Raw genomic sequence first — 19,941 nt, forward strand, 5'->3', positions numbered from 1 at the left:
AACGTACTCGTTGTCAACACCACTCGTCTCCGCCATTCCGTATCCACGTCATCCTCACGTACAGCCACTTGTCTGTAGTCCACATCAAACTATCCACTACATCTCCCATCTCCCCCCATTTTTTCCACAAATTCTTCACTTCCAGGTTCACACAGTCCTCCTCAAGTCCTCCACCTCCTCCCCGCTCACCAGACTTTGACGCCTCGCGGCCAAACATCTGCATAGAGACTAAACCCCTGTAGAGTAAAATGGCTTAATCTCTATGTTCGCCTGCCTCCTCCACCCCTGGCTGTTCCTCGTCATTTACACCACAGAGTGTTCGTTGTTTCGATGGTGGTGCTGCTGCTGCTGCTGGAGGTGGTGGTGGTGCACGCCTCCACCGCCGCTGCCCAGCACCGTGTGGTTGATGGACGACGCCGAGCGGTCGGAGCCCTCCGCCGCCGTCCCGTTGACGTTCTCCTGCCGCTGGCAGCACAGGATCTGCCTGAAGGTGGCGCTCATCTCCTTGTCGCGGTAGGAGTAGATGATGGGGTTCATGGCCGAGTTGAACTCGGCGAGGAGCAGGAAGAACTTCTCGAAGGTCAGGACGTTGCAGTTGGCGCAGAAGACGTCGAGCAGCAGGAGCACCAGGCCGGGAGTCCAGCAGACGATGAAAGCACCTGAAGGGAGAGAGGGAGAAAGAGAGAATTAAAGCAATAATAAGCCCTAAGAGGTTGTGGTTTAAAGCAGTGGTTTTCAAGCCTTTTCACATCAAGGTCCACCATTTAATGAGATTTAGCCTTTCAGACCCAACTATTCTGTCCACAATTCCATTGATGTGGTGCCATAGGAGAGATAACAGGCTAATGTTGATCATAACAACACTTCTTCTACATTCTCTAATTGCGTAGACTTCTTGTAAATTATGGCAAATAATGAAGATGTTAAACAATAATTTTACTCTTGAGAGCATAAAAAGTAACCAAATGGACCCTTTGGTACTTATGGAGTGTGTAACACACACAGTGTGTACAAAGGTCACAGTCTCCTTGGTCTTCAATCTGAATAATGTGTGCCTCATCGCCCCATGGGAGAGAATATCCATGAGCTCTGACACATTGCAATTTCTGACATTTCCTTTTGTGTGTTCGGAATAAAGATAATTATGTTTAATCATATATTATTATTTTCACTCTTGTATTTATTATTATTCATTATTTACTTGCGCCAGCAGAGTGTGCAAGTACTGCCTTCTGTGTTTCTGTCGCGTCCTCTGCCTGTGTTATATGCCCGCAGCCAATCAGGGACAAGCATTCCTGGTGACATCACCATCAACAGCCAATGAGGGACCAGCATTCTTGGTGACGTCACCATCAACAAGTGCGACCTGATATATTAACAAGGAACGGTCTGCTGGCGCACAATGCCATAAAATGTCCATGAGTTGGCACCTCAACAAAGTTTTACAATATTTTCATTTTGCCAGCCTAAGCTTCTAGGAGGGCATTCCAGACCACACAGGATGCCAGGCGCTTGCCCACATGTAGACTTTACACCTTAGGTGGCCATGAGATCTTTGTTTGAGGGTGTCAGACTATACCGTGCCAGATAAAGGGTTTATAAGGCGTGAGGAGCCTCTATTTATCTCTGTCCCCGCCCTTCCTCCAAAATCCAAATTCCCCACGATCAACACTGTGGCCTTGACCTCAAATGCACTGTACAAGCAACATCTCCCTCTCCAAAACCGCATGTTCAACATCCTAGACACTTTTTGGCTGAGGGGAATGTAATTGGTCAGCACCCGTTCTATAATTAGATCATTTGTCACAACTTTGTACAAGGGCCAGTTGCTCATTACTCATATAAATACCAAGTTCAAGTGTCTTGTATTCATTAAAGAAAAAAATATTATCTAGTCAACATATATTTTTTTCTCCCATGAGAGAGAGCGAGCATCTCCTCCAGGCTGGGTTGTCTAGCCAGGGCTGTGCAAGACGTGGCTTGTAGCCGTCAGGATGCGAGGAAGAAAATCAAATTTGGTGGAAATGGGCATGGTCTATATGGGGAGTTATGTAAAAATCCAGATTTTGATTGTAGCCTACAACCTACAGTTCAAGAGTTATAGGCCAAAACGTAACGCAGTCTATTATATATAGCTATTATATGAGGTTGGTGATTTGAAACATTTGGGGTGGAGCCTCGTCCATGGCAGTATGCACAACGAGTTTGATGCCGAGATGAGCTGTGCATAGTGCACACAGACAAACAGCGAGAATAAAAACTAAACAGACAGGGCTGCTTCGTGGTGTGGGTGGTAAATGGAAGCCATTAGGTTCATGTAAAACAAATATTTTCATTTACCGTACTGTATTGTGATATTTTTTCAAAATGGCCGAGAATGGGAGAAAAGTAAAAAATAAAAGAAGAAGAAGAACTGAAGGAAAAGAAAGAAAAGGGGAATATGAAACTAGAGAGTTTACACAGAGAGAGAGAGAGAGAGAGAGAGAGAGAGAGAGAGAGAGAGAGAGAGAGAGAGAGAGAGAGAGAGAGAGAGATGATATTGACAGGAAGGCCTGTTTTCTCTTAGTGTTTGGTAGAGGCAGCAGCTGCAGTGAAGGCTTGACCTCACTTCGCAGCTATGCAGGCGGATTCTCTGGAGTTAGATAAATGTCTCTAAACCGTTAGCAGCAGCGAAACTATCTGAAGTATTTGTCTCTCAGTCAAAGGCGTTTACTCTGAACAGGACAACACTCACTACAGTCAGGCCACAGACACATACTGTACACACAACACTACACATGTAGTGCCTTTTTACGTTTCCTAAGTAGTGTTGCCAGTAACCTTAGAAAAACTGTGGAAAAATAAAAACCCATTACATTTAGGTTTGTTTCTGTTCTGTACCTGTGACTTAACCCAGTGATCAGGGCCAGACGGAATACCCTCCCCAACCCTGACATACACAGAAAACAACAACAACAACACAGGAAGTCAATTATACATTGACATCCAAAAGGAAAAGAATCCTGTCGGTTGTCGGAAATGTTATGGGAAAGGGAAAGCAACACCCAGGCAGTTTGCAGATTTTCCGGATTTTCTGCCAACAGTAAATCAAAGAAATGTGCCGTATTCTTCTCATAACGGTTTTGCTTGATGTAGGTGATTTTCCTTACTGACGTGATCTATTTCTTCCCCCAGCTTTAACCTACCAGGTGGCAGTGTTACCTGTATTGCATGTGTTACAACCTACTGTAGATAGTTTACACGGGTGGTTCCAAAACTTTTCAGGCCGAGACCCAAAAGAGAGATTAGACGACTAAACTATAGCGCAAACATATGTATTTAGCATATCGTCATTGTCGGGTGGAAACCTTGTATGTCCAAAACTGTTCGTTTTGTATTTATCATTTTAAAAATGTAAACTAGTGAAAACAGCCGATCTACAAGCACACAACGCCTCGCGGTGCAAGGCATTGTGTGCTTGTAGATCTGCTGTTTTCACTACTTTTGTGCGATGGCCTTGTATGATGAAGCAGGGCTTTACTTTGCGAAAGAACGTAAACTTGGAGATACGAGGTTTCTGCTCGACAGTGACGATATCTTAGCTACTTTTTGAAAAAGTAGGAAAAGAAATGGGATTTTACTGGAGTCGTGACCTATAGAAATTGGTCTATGACCCACAAATGGGTCCCCAGTCCCAACTGTTTGGGAAACAGTGGATTACACAGTCCCCAGGGGGGAATTCATTACGACTTTAGATAACAAATGTCCAATGCAAAATTCTGATTATCCATGACGATAGCCTGGACTTCATATAGTATGTATGTTGTATGTATGTAATCAGTGCATAACTATGTACAGTAAGTCCTAGTAGTTCATCAAATATAGTGAAAATAGCTTCTATAAGCTCACAAGCTTCTAGTGAGCTAAGATCTGCTATTTTCACATTTTCTTCTGTCCAATCAATATGTTTATCAAATAGTCAACCATATCAGTTTGCATGTGTGAGTCATTTATGTCCTATCCTGTAGTTAGAACTATGATTTGCTAACATAACATAGCCTACTCTACTAGTAGTCAATGATATGAAGCATTGTCTACATCAGTGGTTCCCACACTTTTTGGAGCTGTGTGGAACACAAGCTCCCTATACGTGGCCGTGTGTGTGGGTCTGTCTGTCTGTCTGTCTGTCTCCGTGTCTGCGTGTCTGTCTGTAGCCTGCAGTAACCTTTTCTGACCACACATGTTAAGGGAGGGGCGCTGTTGCACACACACACACACACACACACACACACACACACACACACACACACACACACACACACACACACACACACACACACACAGCTCCACTTCGAACAGAGGTTCGATTTTTAGCTTGTGACCCAAAAAAGGAATTTGACATTTGCCCATGACCCAAACTAGTGAAAACAGCAGATCTACAAGCTCACAACACGTCGTTCGAGCTTGTACTTAAAAATTTGTTTTCTAATTTATGGAATTTCTTAGATTTTTGGAGCTGTGTGGAACACAAGCTCCCTATACGTGGCCGTGTGTGTGGGTCTCCGTCCGTGTCTGTATGTAGCCTAAACTTCGGCACGCTACTAGTCCCGCACCATTTACGCCACCCCCGCAATATATACATCAAAACGTGCGGCTCGGCCGGGAATGGTGTGCTAGTAACTTTCATTCCGATCCGCCTTACAATGGCGACATAATCGGCAAAAAACAACGCTGAATTGTCCCCATTGACTTATAATGGGACAATGCAAGACATCACATTCAAGTATTTTTCTCTCGCAAAGCATAGGAGCTACAGTTTCAAACCTCGGAGAGGAGATTCATAATGATTTTAAGAATGAATTGAAAAATAATTACATCACTCGGCCTCATGGTGTTGCTATAACGGCCCACTTTGCGTTTTGCCCCGTAACTCTTGAACCGTAGATCGGAAAATTAAAATTCTTTTTTCCCTGGATTCCTTGGGTCAAGACGCATCTCCCCATATAGGCCACGCCCATTTGCGCCAGGATAGATTTTCCGCCATCTTGAATTTTCTCCAAAACACACTTTTTGCTCCTTTTCCTACATATTTTCTTCAAATGTCACAAAAATCGGTACACATGATCCTGGGTGACCAGAGAGGTGCTGTTGAGTCTAGCCTGCCCTGAGCATCAACTGCAATACACACACACACACACACACACACACACACACACACACACACACACACACACACACACACACACACACACACACACACACACACACACAGCTCCACTTCGAACAGAGGTTCGATTTTTTTCTTTTCTTTTCATGGAAACTCATTGAATTTGTTGTTAATTCATGAAATTCACAGCTCCACTTCGAACAGAGGTTCGATTTTTTTCTTTTCTTTTCATGGAAACTCATTGAATTTGTTGTTAATTCATGAAATTCCCATGCTTTTCTTATGAAATCATTTTTAAATAATAATATTTAGAAACAAAATGGTGTAAACCAAAAACAAAAGGACCCATAAAAATGTGTCCGCGACCCACAAATTGGCCCCCAACCCACCACTTGGGAAACTGAAACATGTCTTGAGTAGCCTTAACATAAGCTACAAGACAGAGAAGTTATTGAAGAAGCATGGTAAGATAATAGTGTGTCCTGTTAAACAATGAGTGCGTGCGTGCGTGCGTGCGTGCGTGTGTGTGTGTGTGTGTGCAAACGCACGTGTGTGTGCACGTGTGGAGAGAGAAAGGGACAGAAAGAGGGAAGGCTCACACGCGCGAGGCACGAGAGAGAATGTTCAAGCGTAATTATCTTTGCAGACAGTACAAGTTGTTTGGGGTCTTTTAACCTCAGCCAAGTGACTTAATTTGCAACTTAATTGCTCAAAAACAGTAAATTGTGTACAGATGCTTCATTTCATTGATATCTGGGACTTTGTCTTGATGTAACCCCCCCCCCCCCCCCCCACCTCTCTGCTGGCCCCCACACTTAAAAATCATTCCAGCACACATGGTATATTATATATTGTATATACTTCTTCTACTGTTATCGTCTATTAACCCACGTGACCAAGTTGGGGACAAAGGGTCAGGGTGTGAGTCAGTATTATGAGCTGTATGCATTGACCTGCTATGTTGTGCATTGATGCGTGTGTGCGTGCGTGCGTGCGTGCGTGCGTGTGCGAGTGAGTGAGTGAGGGGGGGGGGGGGGGGGGGGGGGGGGGGTAGAGTGAGGAGGACAAAAACAAAATACAATCTGGAGTGTCAAATTATGTCTGAGAGCATAAGGTAGGACTTCACTCCCACGATTTTGAAAAGCCTGGGTTTCCGAGGCTAACGATTTTGTAACCCATTTTCTCACCCAGTGCCAATTGCCTAAACTGTAATCCTGGGCACTACACTCCCTCTGTCAACCTGGGGCCCTGAACTGAGCTCAAACGTCCTTCGATGCATGAGGAGTGAGCAGGCCTCTTATCACCTGACACAGGGGGGAGTTTCCCAAGCTGGATGTAGCGCTTGGAAGCAAAAAAGGGTACTGTTGTCCCCCCTCCCGGAAAGGGGGGACCCTGTGGTGGGGGGGCCCCGTTGAACGTGACTCGGGAGCAGTCTATTTTGTGTAGGAAAGATTTGAGTGACTGTGAAATAACTTTCTCCCAAGGTAAGATTAAGACATCATGCTTTATATTATAACATTTTTTTTACTTTAAAAATTAATAATTTCCTGTGAAAAACCCGTATTTTTCGGGCCGTGCTATGCGCGGGCGAAAAACCCCCTCCCATGTGGAGGGGTGGCCCAGGTCTTTGATCTTGACTTCCCTCCCAAAAATCTGTACGACAGCCCTGCTTGCAAGGAACACATTATTCAAACCAGTTCCTTTCCCCTCCATCAGGTGCCCTTGGCTGGCCAGGGGGAGACAGTATAGAGACCAGGATTACTGCATGTTTTTTGTGAGGGTCCCTAACCTGGGGGACATGGGAAGAACATGCAAACTCCACACAGAAAGGCCCTTTCGCCAAACCCACCTAGGGTATGGGCACTGATGACACGGAGGAGAGAACACACCCCTAGCACCCACAGCGTCCCCCGGCGGGAATCGAACCCAGGACCTTCTAGCTGTGAGGCGACAGCACTACCGACTGCAGAGCAGGGGTCATCAATAAGTAGTAGCCTATATGACAAATGTGTATGAAGCAAATATGGCCTTGGCCATTTTATTTTATTTTATGTTGTACACAACATTATAATGTTCTTTTTTTTTTATCATAATACCCAATTACCCAATGTCAAGTCTGCAGTATTTCTTCAGAATATGTATGACACTGATTTACTACAACACTGTGGCACATTATGATGAACAATGATATGAACTCTGAGAGTACGTGTCTGTTTGGTTCCATTTGTAAACTCCCAGAGTTACAGACCTGTTATGGTCATTCAAGGCATCTCTTTATGTGTTTATGGCAATATTATTGTATGTTAATTTTGCATGTCCGCGACGGAAATCTGTCATCTACGTCAAAAATGTCCACCTCAAGCCAACATGGTGATGACCCCTGTCTGTGCAGAGAAAGAGAGAGAGAAAAAAAGAAAGCATGGGAGAAGAGAGAGAGAGATAGAGAGAGCGCGGACAACTCCCACAAGCTGCTGCTAGTGGCTCGGGCACCTTTGAAGAAACAGCGTCTGTTTGAAAGCTGAGCTCAGAGGCTTCACTCTAGGGCTAGGCTTTAGAAATGAGTATTTCATTTCCTCTGTGAATCCAGGAGTGTATATGGTGTTTGTGTTACACCCTTCATCTCAAAATGTGCCTGTGTGCATTGAATGAAAATGTGGGCCACACAAAACGGATCTATACTAGCATAATTCTAGTGTAGGTTTTCGAAGCGTGCTTTGAGACGGGTCCATTATTATTGCAATATATACAACTATGTTATCGATAAGTTAGAATTTAACTGAATATACAAAAAGTTTACAATAACCAATGTTGCATTGCGTCACATGGTGAGCTTGTAGATCGGTTATTTTCTAGTATAAATCAAGCTGCATGAAAGGTATATTTTCTACTTTAAAACACTTCTGGGGTCATTTTAGCTTTTGCGTGCGCCTCAGTCAGTTTTTAAGTTTATTTCGATATGTGTTATTCATTTTATCAGACACGCCCCCTCCTATATAAGCCCATTGCATTGAACTTCACACTCAACAACTTAAATTTTAACCATGTTAGACTCATTGAAAACACACGATCCCTGGGTCTGTTGACTGATATTGTCTTTCTAATGCGTGAGGGGGCTACATTTGTTTATTCTTTTTTAATTAAAAAAGAATAAAAAATAAAACAGCCTCAACAAAGAAAGTAGTGTGTCTGACTCTGCTTTTAATAAAGGAAGGCATAAATACCCAAAGATGCACTAAAGCTGTGTTAACAAAACTCAGCTCGAGACCCCAAATATTCATTTAGTGTCTCCCCTTGACGCAAATTTACACAAATACAAATGCAAAAACAAATACATGCAAAAATACATTAAATAAAGTTTGAGAAACACTGCACCAATGGAATGACTGCAAATTAAAAACAGGATTTGGGAAGTAGCAGATAGATAGAGAGAGAGAGAGAGAGAGAGAGAGAGAGAGAGAGAGAGAGAGAGAGAGAGAGAGAGAGAGAGAGAGATACATACACAAAGGATCCATTAGAATAAAGTGACCATGGGAGCGATGGGAACAGCAATGTGGAAATAATGGAGACCAGACCACAGCAAAGAACCCTGCATGGACACACATGCACGCACACAAGCACACACACACACACACACACACACACGCACACATGCATGCACGTTCTCACTCACAGACATGCACACATTTAAGAATGCATAGAGCGCTTGCATGCCATATGCACGCACAGACGGTGTGCGAGGGAAGAATGTATTTAACAAAAAGCGATGAAGCATCAGCATCCTCTTTATTGTCACATCACAGGTTTACAGGCGCAAGTGGGTGGAATTATTATTAACATTATTATTCATATTTTATAATATTTTTGTGAGAGCGCTTCATCATTTTGTAGTATTCCAAGAGAGGATAGAGGTAGCGTGAGAGCAGAAAAGAGAAAGAAATGTATAATAAAAACAGGTTAGATAAACAAATAAAGACGTGTACATACAAATTACTGTACACAACGAAGAACAAATATGTGTCCACATGCAGTCACTCCAACACACACAAGCATGCACACAATTTAGCATGGTAAGAGAGCTCACTCACTTTCAAACACACCCACTTGTAATCATACACAACACACGCATCACACACAAACACTCCAGACACAAAAGACAAATGCACAAACATGACGAGATTGAGAACAGTGTTTGAGAAAAGCCTGAGTTACACAGTGCTTTGTCCCCTGCCAGTGATGCCGAAGATAGCTGACCTATACACGACACTTCACAGCGCCAAACGCCGCGAGCTTGCAGATCGCCTATCCTCGATGTGTGACACTGCACTCGCATCTAAGTGCAGCGCAGGCTAAAGTGTTCAGTAGGCTGTCCGTCATTACTCAGCACTCACTAAAGCAACATCATAATCACTTTCAACCAGACACAGAATCTAATTCAGATCATCAAAGCCCCCAGCTCTCTGTACGACAACAGCTCTGTCTCTAGCAGATGATTACAATGATTTAGGAGCTCTTTTCGGACCACTTTCCAACAGGCTCCGCAATCATTTCCGCTCTCTCTCTCTCTCTCTCTCCCACCCCATCCTCTGGATTAGGAAATGGGGGGAACTCTTTCCTAATGTGATTTTTCTTTGTGTTGGTCGGAAAACGCTTCGGTCTGATGAAGGCTTTTCGTGTCGTGTTTCTTCTCGGGGAGCAAGTGTCACAAAATTGAATCATGTGGATCTCGGGATCCACATGGGGACCGCATGGCTCTGATGTGAAACTCTGACTTCATGTAGCCAGCCTGCGATGTCAGTTATCTACAGCAGTGGTTTTCTACCTTTTCCATATCAAGGTCCATTATTCATCCAGCATTTGAGCCACGGACCACCATTTGATGACATTTAGCCTTTCAGACCCAAAACCTAGAATATTTTGTTATCGTTGGATAAGATTTTGTCCACAATTCCATGCTGTATTGATATGGTACCATAGGAGAGATAACATTGACTAAAATTCCTCTACATTCTCTAATTGTGTAGACTTATTGTACCTGTAAATTAGGTAATGCAGGTACGAGCGTAAACAGGTCCATTTGGTTTCATTTTATACTCTCAAGAGTTAAATATCTACTGTATAAGGGTCCATTTGGTTACCAACTGTCAATCATTTAACTAGGGACCACCTGGAACCCCCTCAAGGACCACTGATTGAAAACAACTGATCTACAAATGAGTTGCCGATGATAAGTCGAAGGTTTCAGCCCGATGCAAGACCCAATGGCTTCCATTATTAGAAATTAAAGTGAAATATTTCAAAAAGCATAAAAGTATTTGAAAAGTTTAGTAGAAGTACGTTTGGGACCTAAGATTTTTTTTTTAAGCATTTAATAACGCTACGCTCCTCCTGCGGTTTGCAAGATTAGCTCTCGACTCACAGTCTGACACACATACATGTACACACAAGCACACGCACACACAAACAGACCCTCTTATGCCCCATTTACAGTGGCAGCCAAATCCAGCCTGAATCAGATCTGTGTCACATCCAGTTTGTGTCCACATCTGATTGGTTTAAATGGTCACATGTTCACGTGGAACAAATCAGATTCCAATCTGGATGTGACACAGATCTGATTCAGGCTGGATTTGGCTGTCAGTGTTAATGGGGCCTTATAGATCTCTGTGTTCCTCCAGCTTGCTGCATTTACAGTAAGCTCGCTTATTCCAGCGAGCTTCACGGTCATACGAGAAAGTATGAATCGGGCTGAAGTCCCCGTTACTTTATCCAGAGTTATCATTTCTCACGTGTCTCATAGCCTGGGTCTCCACTAATGCTCTCTCCAGGGCCCCTCAAAATGACACCCACAAGTAAATGAATAGTCTTGATACTCTCTCTCTCTCTCTCTCTCTCTCTCTCTCTCTCTCTCTGTCTATATCTCGCCCTCCTGGCCCCCAAACTGTGGAATAAACTACTGTTGCACTTAGAACTGCAGACTCACTCCCTAGCTTCCGCCGTAGACTGAAGACTCACCTTTCAGACTCCACTATTAGCCCATAGCACTTAATGTAGCACTTGCCTACCCTCAATGACCATACTTGGATAGATAGCAATTTTTTTTTAATATAACGTTTTTACTGAATAGGTGCTTGGTCTACCTACGTTTTTCTTAGATTACTATTTCTTTGCATTTGATGTATTGATGTTGATGTGTTGATGTATTACCTTGCTTATTGTAAGTCTTAATGCCTAAATTGTAAATTGTCCCTCTATTATCCCTGTCTCTCTGTCTTTCTTTCTCTGCCTACTAACAGACTCGTTCAGCCTCGTCCCTCTCTTTTGTTGTGATTGATTGATAGAAGAATATATTAGAAGTTTGCATAGGAAAAGGTTCACTGGTACAAGGTCAACTAAAAGGATGTGCTCCCGAGAAAGGCCTGTTTCAATAGAGGGTATGTATGCGCATGCATAAGGTGAATGGCAAATCGAGTGGCAAAGTGAGAGGCAAAGTGAGTTTAACGTTGTTTAATGCAATCAGATTGGACTTTTCTGTTTGGATGTATGGGCTGTCAAGGCCAGAAGTCGTTTTTTGCCACTCAGTAGGCCTTCCCGCATATCCTCCGGGTATGATGATGATGTCACGCGCATACCCTCTGTTGAGATCCTTTTTTAAAACTCATATAACATTGAATGACAGAGCGCTTTGTATCTTTCTCGCGTGTCTTTCTTTGTCCCTCTGCAGGGGCGTCGCACCAAATTCTGGGCCCTGGGTACAAGGATTCACTGCGGGGCCCCTGTGCTTTAACTACTGAAAAATCATGAAAATCTTTGAATATTTCAAATCCTTCTGAGGTTTTTTGAAAAAAATATGTTTCTATGTCAGTGGAGCTCAAACCTTTTCATGTGAAGGACCCCCAAAATGGTACATGTATTTGGCCACGGAACCCCATCTCAAAATATTGAGTTCCAGGGACCCCCCAGAAGCAAAATTTGAGTCACAAATGTTCGCTTAAAAAATACATATATTCAAAGATTTGCACACATTTTCACGACTTTACAAAAATAGCAGATCTACAAGCTCGCAGCGCGGCACTCGGTGCCACGCTGTGAGCTTGTATATATGCTATTTTTCAATAGCTAAAGTATAAAATAATTAAGGCCCCTCCACCACCTTGGGCCCTAGTAACTCAGTCCCACTTTCCTACCCCTTGTGACGCCCCTGTCTCTCTGTGTCTCTGTGTCATCATCACCCCCATTCTCTGTGGTTCTTACCCGTTGTGCCACTGAGGCGAGGCGGCGTACAGAGGAAGCCACCACCACATGCCTCAGAATCAGATCTGTGGCTTTCCGCTGGGTTTTCCACCCCGAGCGCCGCGGCTTCTCCTCCTTCCTCTGTTGCCACGTTCCCACGTCAATCAGCCCTAGCTGTCGTCCTCTCTGCTCGGGATGATTAGATTAAAGTTTGACGAGTTCAATGCCCGAATGTTTACACTTATCGATAGCGAGAGGGCCTGCTGTACGACAAGCCTGAAAATGGTGTGTGTATACTGTAGGTGAGGCGGGTGTTGTTTTTGGTGTGTGCGTGTTGTTGGTGCGTGCGATGTGTGTGTTTGTGTGTGTGCGCGCGCACGCACGTGTGTGTGTGCATGTATGTGTGTGGTGGTGGGGGTTGTTGGTTGTGTTGCAAGATAATTGGGGCAAGCAACACCATCATTACAGTGCAACTATCGTATATGGCTTGATTACACTTTCCGAACCCAACCTGCTAACGCAGAGAGTTGGGGAGGGAATGCTACTCAGAGGAGTAGCAGGTGAGGAGTGGGACTGACTGACCTAATGTAGACTGAAGTAGCAGGTGAGCACTGAGCAGGGTTATATACGGTATTTCAATGAAATAAAACTAAATAAAATGCAGGTCATGAGTCGGAGAAGGATATGTTCAGTCTGGCAATCCAAATATTGGGGGGCCTATCCAGATTGGAAGAATATTGGTTTTATCAAGACTGAACAGGAAAACTGAAAAAGAAAGAAAAGGAAGAAAAGAAAACACATACACGCACATGGAAAGTATTTGCATTAGATTTGAACCACATCTATAAGTGGTTTGAAATGCAATTCAAATCTGATCTTCTAAAGACGGGTCTCAGCCTCGACACGCACCTGATACAGCCTACTTTGGCAAACCAAGGTACTTGCCAAACAATAGGCGATCTAGACGTTCACAACACCAACCTCAAACTCACAATGCGTCACATCGTGTTGAACTGAAATAAATGGCAATGGATCAATCAGGCATGCAAAGTGGTGAAAAGGGGTGAAAAGGGTAAAAAGGAAAGTGTGAGCGGATAAAGTACAGACCCACCAGAGGGGTCCAAGTGCATTTCCTCTCTGGATAGAAGACTGCTGGCTACACTGTGACAACACAAACGTACTGGTGGTCCCCGGACCACTGGTTGAAAACTAATGGTTTATTACACACTTTATCTGTAAACTCTAATGCTGTATTCTTGAGATTTGCAGCCAATCGTAACATTATGCGTATGCTGTAAATGCTAATCACTGAGCAGCTTATGAAAGCCCTCTATTACTTTAAAGAGGTCTACTAACATGAGACAGTAGCCTGTAGCAATAAGAAAGTTAGAAAAGAACATTTAGTGAGTACAGCCAAATTCCATGTTATATCATTGTTATGACAGACAACAGCAGCAATACTTCTAACTAAAACACTGATTTATAGCTTGTTCCTTTCATGCAGTGTTTTGCTTCACAGGAATTACAATGAAAGCGTACTAGCATAAACTAGTAGGCCCCTGTATTTAATAGTAATAAATATGCAGTCTGTCAAAAAAGGTTGTTAGTATCCACACATAGACAGTGCACACTGCTATTCTGCTGTGTGAAACAATACGTCAACGCATGAAATCAAACCCTGCCCTGAGAGGCCACCACACCCATGCTAGTCACCATGAACGCTTTTGGCATCCAAGGTTTCCATTTTCATTTCCTATTAGTGGCTCTTAATTTCGTGTGATAAAGGAATTGAGACTGTTTTGACCATTGTAGGTCAATCTGTAATGCTGTAAACTGAAACTTTATTTTACTTCTCTAATACTAACATTTCCACCTGTTTATTTGGAAAGTACAAAACAAATCAAAGCTTACATGTTTCAGCAAAGAGCCTTCATCAGAGCATTCTCTGATGGATGAAAAATAGTAATATTGAAAGAAAACGTCCAAATAGAGTGGTTAAATGAATCTACAATTTGTAGATGACATGTATTAAGGTGTAATATTTGATGAATTGATTACACAGGACCACAATGGAAACAAGTTCCCTGGATTTCTTTGTGTTAGCCTAAACGTCTTACTGTACCACAGTGCTGTTACATTTCAATTCAATCAATCCATCAATCCATCAGTCAGTTAAATACTCAATTAATCGAAAAGGTGTAAGTTAGCTGTAAGTGCGTAACCTAAACTAATGACATCATATCTAGGGTTGCAGAAAAATGTACAGTATGTGGAAGCTGAACTGGTTGAAATGGATCGTTCTAGAAGACAGGTGCTCTCGCCTTACTCACAGCCATTGTCAGTGATTAGGAATGCCATACTGTGACCAATAACTTCTTGGACCAAGAGCTTTATAAATGTGCATGTGTACAGACACACGCGCACATACACACACACACACGCGCACGCACGCACGCACACACGCACGCACGCACGCACGCACGCAGCCACACACACACACACACACACACACACACACACACACACACACACACACACACACACACACACACACACACACACACACACACACACACACACACACACACGCGCGCGCGCGCTATGCAGCAGAAGCCCACGCTGATGTCACAGAGGAAGAACTTTAACTCCTGTGAGATTGGGAGTTTTGTGCCAGGCATGTTTCAGTGCTGAGTGTGGATTGGTGGGTTTGGCTCCACACTTACAACCTGATTGGTTCTGCTGCCGGTACGGACAGGAAACACACCAACAGAATTAGCTGTTTGACATACTGTGTATACTGTAAATTCATCACATACTAAGCCTTCATTTTCTCTGAGAGAGGGGCGTGGTAAAAGGACAGAGAGCAGGACATGCATTGATCCCAAAACCCCCAAATTCACGCCTCGCCAACGCTTAGTGTCACAACAGGGTGTTTTAACAAAGAAACAAGCCTACCTGTATATGCATATCAATAGACCTGTATAGTAGGTGTTAAGCGACGTGCGCGGGACGTCTCTAGATAAGCGACCCCCCCAAACATTGAATCACCAATGCACCCACTGACTGTAGCTGACCGATCTGAACTGTGACCGTGAGTGCACTAACTGAGAAACAGCAACCATTTCCAATGTGGGCAGATAGTGTAAACTATGGTAAAAGTTAGTTGCCTCTACGAGGCCGCCTGCTGATAATTCACACCAAGTTTCATGAAACTCTGCTTTCACCCTTTCTTTTTTTTTTCTTCACAGACATAATTTGCGTTTCATGGCATCATTTGATGGCACGGTGTGTCATAAAAAGAGGCAAAACTGAGATATGACCTTGAACGTTGACCTTTTAGAACACAAAAGTAAAATGATCTATTCTGGTTAGTCTACTGACCAGAGCAGGGATTTCATGGAGGCCATGCCCCCATGGCCGCCGTTGCCCCTCAGTTTGGCCTTGTATCAAACCAATGGCATGACCTGATGCCACAGTGGCCTTAATGCCCCACCTGACTGTACCTTCTCCTGTCAATATGTAGACAGTAGACACCGGTGTCTCTTTCTTGTCATGTAGACACCAGTGTCTTTTGTTGAGATTTTGAAATATTATAGTAACTCCCCAGAGTCCCCATCTTTAAAACAACCCAGTGACTTTGATTGGTGCAGGGCTGAGCATGGATCAGATTGTAAATACCATAATTTTCCATCATTTATCTATTTCTATTTTTATCTTTGTGCCCTCAAAAAATGGACAACACCAAAGGCCAAGTGGCCACGCCCCTGAAATGACAAAATTCCAGGCTTGCTACTGACCATGCAATCCAAGGTTCATGAAAATCCCATCTCCAGTTATTTTGGGTGCATACTGTATGGATGTTACATCTGTGTTTGTGTTTGCATACTGTGTAGTATGTACTGTATGTATACTGTTTGTATACTGCAACTGTTTCTATGCACATATGTGTTTATGTTTTGTATGCTATGTACGCGCATCATTGTTTTATCACTCCTTCTTGGGCAGCAATGATAAAGGGAAACCAGTCAGACCACAACTGTGGAGAATTCTCTCTTGATTTGTTTTCCCATCATTCTGCCAATGCGAAAATATACTTCCCTGTGAACAGAATGAATCCCCCTGCCTGTATCACTGAGGTTTATTATGCCTGGGGGCTTATGTGCGGCCTGTGTGCGTGTATTTATTTATTTGTATGAGCGTAGTGTATGTGTGCTAATTGCGTGTAGCTAACTGGGATAAATGTTCCTTTGTTTTCTATCTCATCCTGTTCCTCCCAGGGGGAACCACCCAGATAGCGGGTTTTACAGCTGTAGAGCGGTGGTTCTCAACCAGTGGTCCAGGGACCACCGGGACCAGGTGGTCCCCAGCTAAATGATGGAGAGTTGGTAGCCAAATGAACCCTTATAGATCTGTAACTCTTGAGAGCGTAAAATGAAACCAAGTGGACATTTGTGTTGAACACCTCCATTACAAACCCATTTAGGCCTAGAATTATTGAATGCTTTAACCAGTGAAAAATAGCAGCTATACAAGCTCACAGCTGCGAGCTTGTAGATCTGCTATTTTTGAAAAAGTCGTGAAAATTTGTGCAAATATTTTAATATACCGGTATATATTTTCAAAGCGAATGTTTGTAACTCAAATTTTGCTCCTGGGTGGTCCCTGGAACTACTTATTTTGAGATGCGGGTCCATGGCCAAATAAATATCATTTGGGGGTCCTTCACATGAAAAGGTTTGAGAACCACTGACATAGTAGTCTCTCAAGAACAGACTAACTGAGCTCCAGTTAAGTGAAAAGGACCTTTTCTTTGACGATGGCTGGCCTGATTGCTGACATAGAAACGTAGGTTTTTCAAAAAAGCTTACAAGGATTCAAAAGACACAGGTCAAATCAGGTAAAAATTCAAATTTTCACGATTTTTCAAAAATAGCAGATCTACAAGCTCGCGAGTGCCACGCTGTGAGCTTGTATATCTGCTATTTTTCAATAGTTAAAGCATAAAATAATGATACACCATAATGTGTACCCGTTCTAAATGGGTTAAAGTCTACACAATTGGAGAATGTAGAAGAATTATTTTGATTGACCTGTTATCGCTCCTGGTACCACATCTATAGACTACAGCATGGACCCTGACCCTTCTTTGTTTTTTACCTACTGTATATATTTTTTGCACTGTTTTTTTGTTTTATTTTTATTTTCCTTTTTTTTTCCTGACTATATCTACTGCATAGTACTGTGTTCTGTCATTCAATGTTATATGAGATACTTCAATGGTTTCCTGTGTAAATAAGCCAAGTGCTTTTCTAGGATCTCCTTTTAGTTGACCTTGTACCAGTGAACTGTACCGTCATGAAACTAACTGTACCTTTTCCTATGCAAACAAGTCTTCAATCAATCAAACAAATTGTGGACAAAATCTTATACAATGACAACAAAATATTCTAAGTTTTGGGTCTGGGAGTGAGAGGCTAAATGTCATCAAACTAGAGGGTCACGGCCCTTCGGGCCGCTCCCATCTAGTTAAAAAAAAAAAAAAAAAAGTAAAAAAAAAAAAAAAAAAAATCGTTTCCGGTCGGACCTATTTGATCGCCGGACGCACTTCCGGTTTAGAACTCTGTGTGCCACGTGATCAGTCCTAGCCAATTGGAGTGCTGCATTTGGTCGTGTCTGAGTGATCACACACACACAAACTGACAAAAACCGCTGGCTGCAGTTTTAAAATGTAGGTATAGATGGTGGTCTGTGGTTCAAATGCTGAATAAATAATGGACCTTGACGTGAAAAGGGTTGAAAACCACTGGAGTAGAGGATTCCAGGGAAGCACTTATCATCATCTGGACCAGAGGTTCCGCCCCCCCTTCTTACATCTGACACATGTTGAGACCCCCCACATTTGCACACACGCACACACTCTTGTTTTCAAACATATTTTCAAACATGTTGTAAGCCCCATACGATTAATAGTGAAAATCACAGAGCTTGTTACAATATAAAGACCGCCAAAAAATGCAAGTTATGATTTTGTGCAACATGTTTCTGAAAAACTTATCTTTCTATGATCAGTGGTGCTCAAAGAGTTTAATGTCAAGAACCCCTAGAAATATATGTATTTCACAGAAGTTTGTTTTAAAAATAGCAGATCTACAAGCTCGCAGAGCGGCACTCGGTGCTGCGCTGTGAGCTTGTAGATCTTCTTTTTTTCAATAGATAAAGCATAAACTAACGGTCAAAGTGGTGGAAATCTAACGTAGCAAAGATGCATTCCCGATCTTAACGGGTTTAAAATGTTGTCCTCACGCCCCCACCTCTGTGATCTTTTTAGCGACCCCCCTGGGGGAGCCCGGACCCGGGGTTGGGAACCAGCGGGGTGGAAACGCCGGGGGAGCAGTTTATCTGCGTCATCTGGACGGCAGATGGAGAGGCTGTAGAGAGCCAGGCGGAGGGAGGGAGACGTTGGCTGGAACTCTGGACATGACTTTACTGTCAAGCAGAGAAGCCTGGACGTCTCGTAATCTTTTACCCCGAAAGTTACTCAGCGCTAACGTTACCTCTGAGCACCAAGACTCTGTATTTTGATTGTCTTAAGTACCAGCTCTTGTGCCTTAACTCAAAGGACCGGTCTCCGACCACCAAACTTTTTATGGACAGGCCTTTAGGTTAAGGCATAAGGAGCTGGTACTTAAGACAATCAAAATAGAGCCCTCTATTTCGGGGATTCAGAGGAACACAAGCACATGACACTCGTTGGGATTTTCTTTTAGGCTGGGGTGCTACTTAGAGACATAAGCAGACGATAAAAACGAGGTTAAATGTGAAATTGTAGGCGATAATCAACAGTAGTGCAATACAAGAATTAAGCAACCATATGTAAATAGAATGCATTCATGAGCATAGAATAATGCAGGTATTATTGCCGGTATTGCATAGGGTGTGTGTGTGTGTGTGTGTGTGTGTGTGTGTGTGTGTGTGCGTGCGTGCGTGCGTGCGTGCGTGCGTGCGTGCGTGCGTGCGTGCGTGCGTGCATGTGTGAGTGAGTGTGCATGCATCTCTATATGCATGTGTACATGTGGACCGTACTGATGTCACTACAGTATATTTAATAGTATGTAGTGTTTATTTACAACTTCAGGCGCATAATGTACTGTGTGTAAACACATCATATTTAAATTGCTTTCTTTTGACATTTTGCACATGTTCACATAGTTTTTATACTGTATTATACTGTAAAATCCTCTGTTAATGGTACTCTGAGAGGGTGTAAGAAATTGACCTGAATGGACCGGAATTTACCACATAGAATGTTACCAAACTAGTGAGTCAATGTAGTCTAAACTGCTCTGCAATGTTAAGATCCCTCTTAAAGATAACCTCAGCTTTAAAACGTAGCACTTGAAAGGAACGAGTTTTCTTTTCTTCCCGGCATATTAAAATCCTGCTTAATGGCTTGTCTGGCTTGTAGTACAGTAAAGCACTCATTTAGTGAACATAAACTGCACCCTTGTTTTCAGCTCTCACGGCTTAACCACATTAATCCTGGCGTCCCTTATATTGAGTACATT

The 19,941-nt window shown here is 43.1% G+C and overlaps 1 protein-coding gene across 1 annotated transcript in view; it reads right to left on the minus strand.

Moving 5' to 3' along the window:
• Positions 1–303: 303 nt before the first annotated feature.
• lpar1 (lysophosphatidic acid receptor 1) overlaps positions 304–19,941 on the minus strand; it is a gene marked incomplete at its 3' end in the record, with an annotated part of 78,638 nt that continues 59,000 nt past the window's right edge. The window contains exon 5 of the mRNA XM_080743541.1: positions 304–659. Within this exon, the coding sequence (XP_080599667.1) occupies positions 304–659 (356 nt within the window). The remainder of the gene's footprint in view (positions 660–19,941) is intronic.

The sequence above is a fragment of the Nannobrachium achirus genome (genome assembly GCF_963921795.1).
Source record: "Nannobrachium achirus genome assembly, chromosome: 15".
In the NCBI taxonomy this organism is placed as follows: Eukaryota; Metazoa; Chordata; class Actinopteri; order Myctophiformes; family Myctophidae; genus Nannobrachium; species Nannobrachium achirus.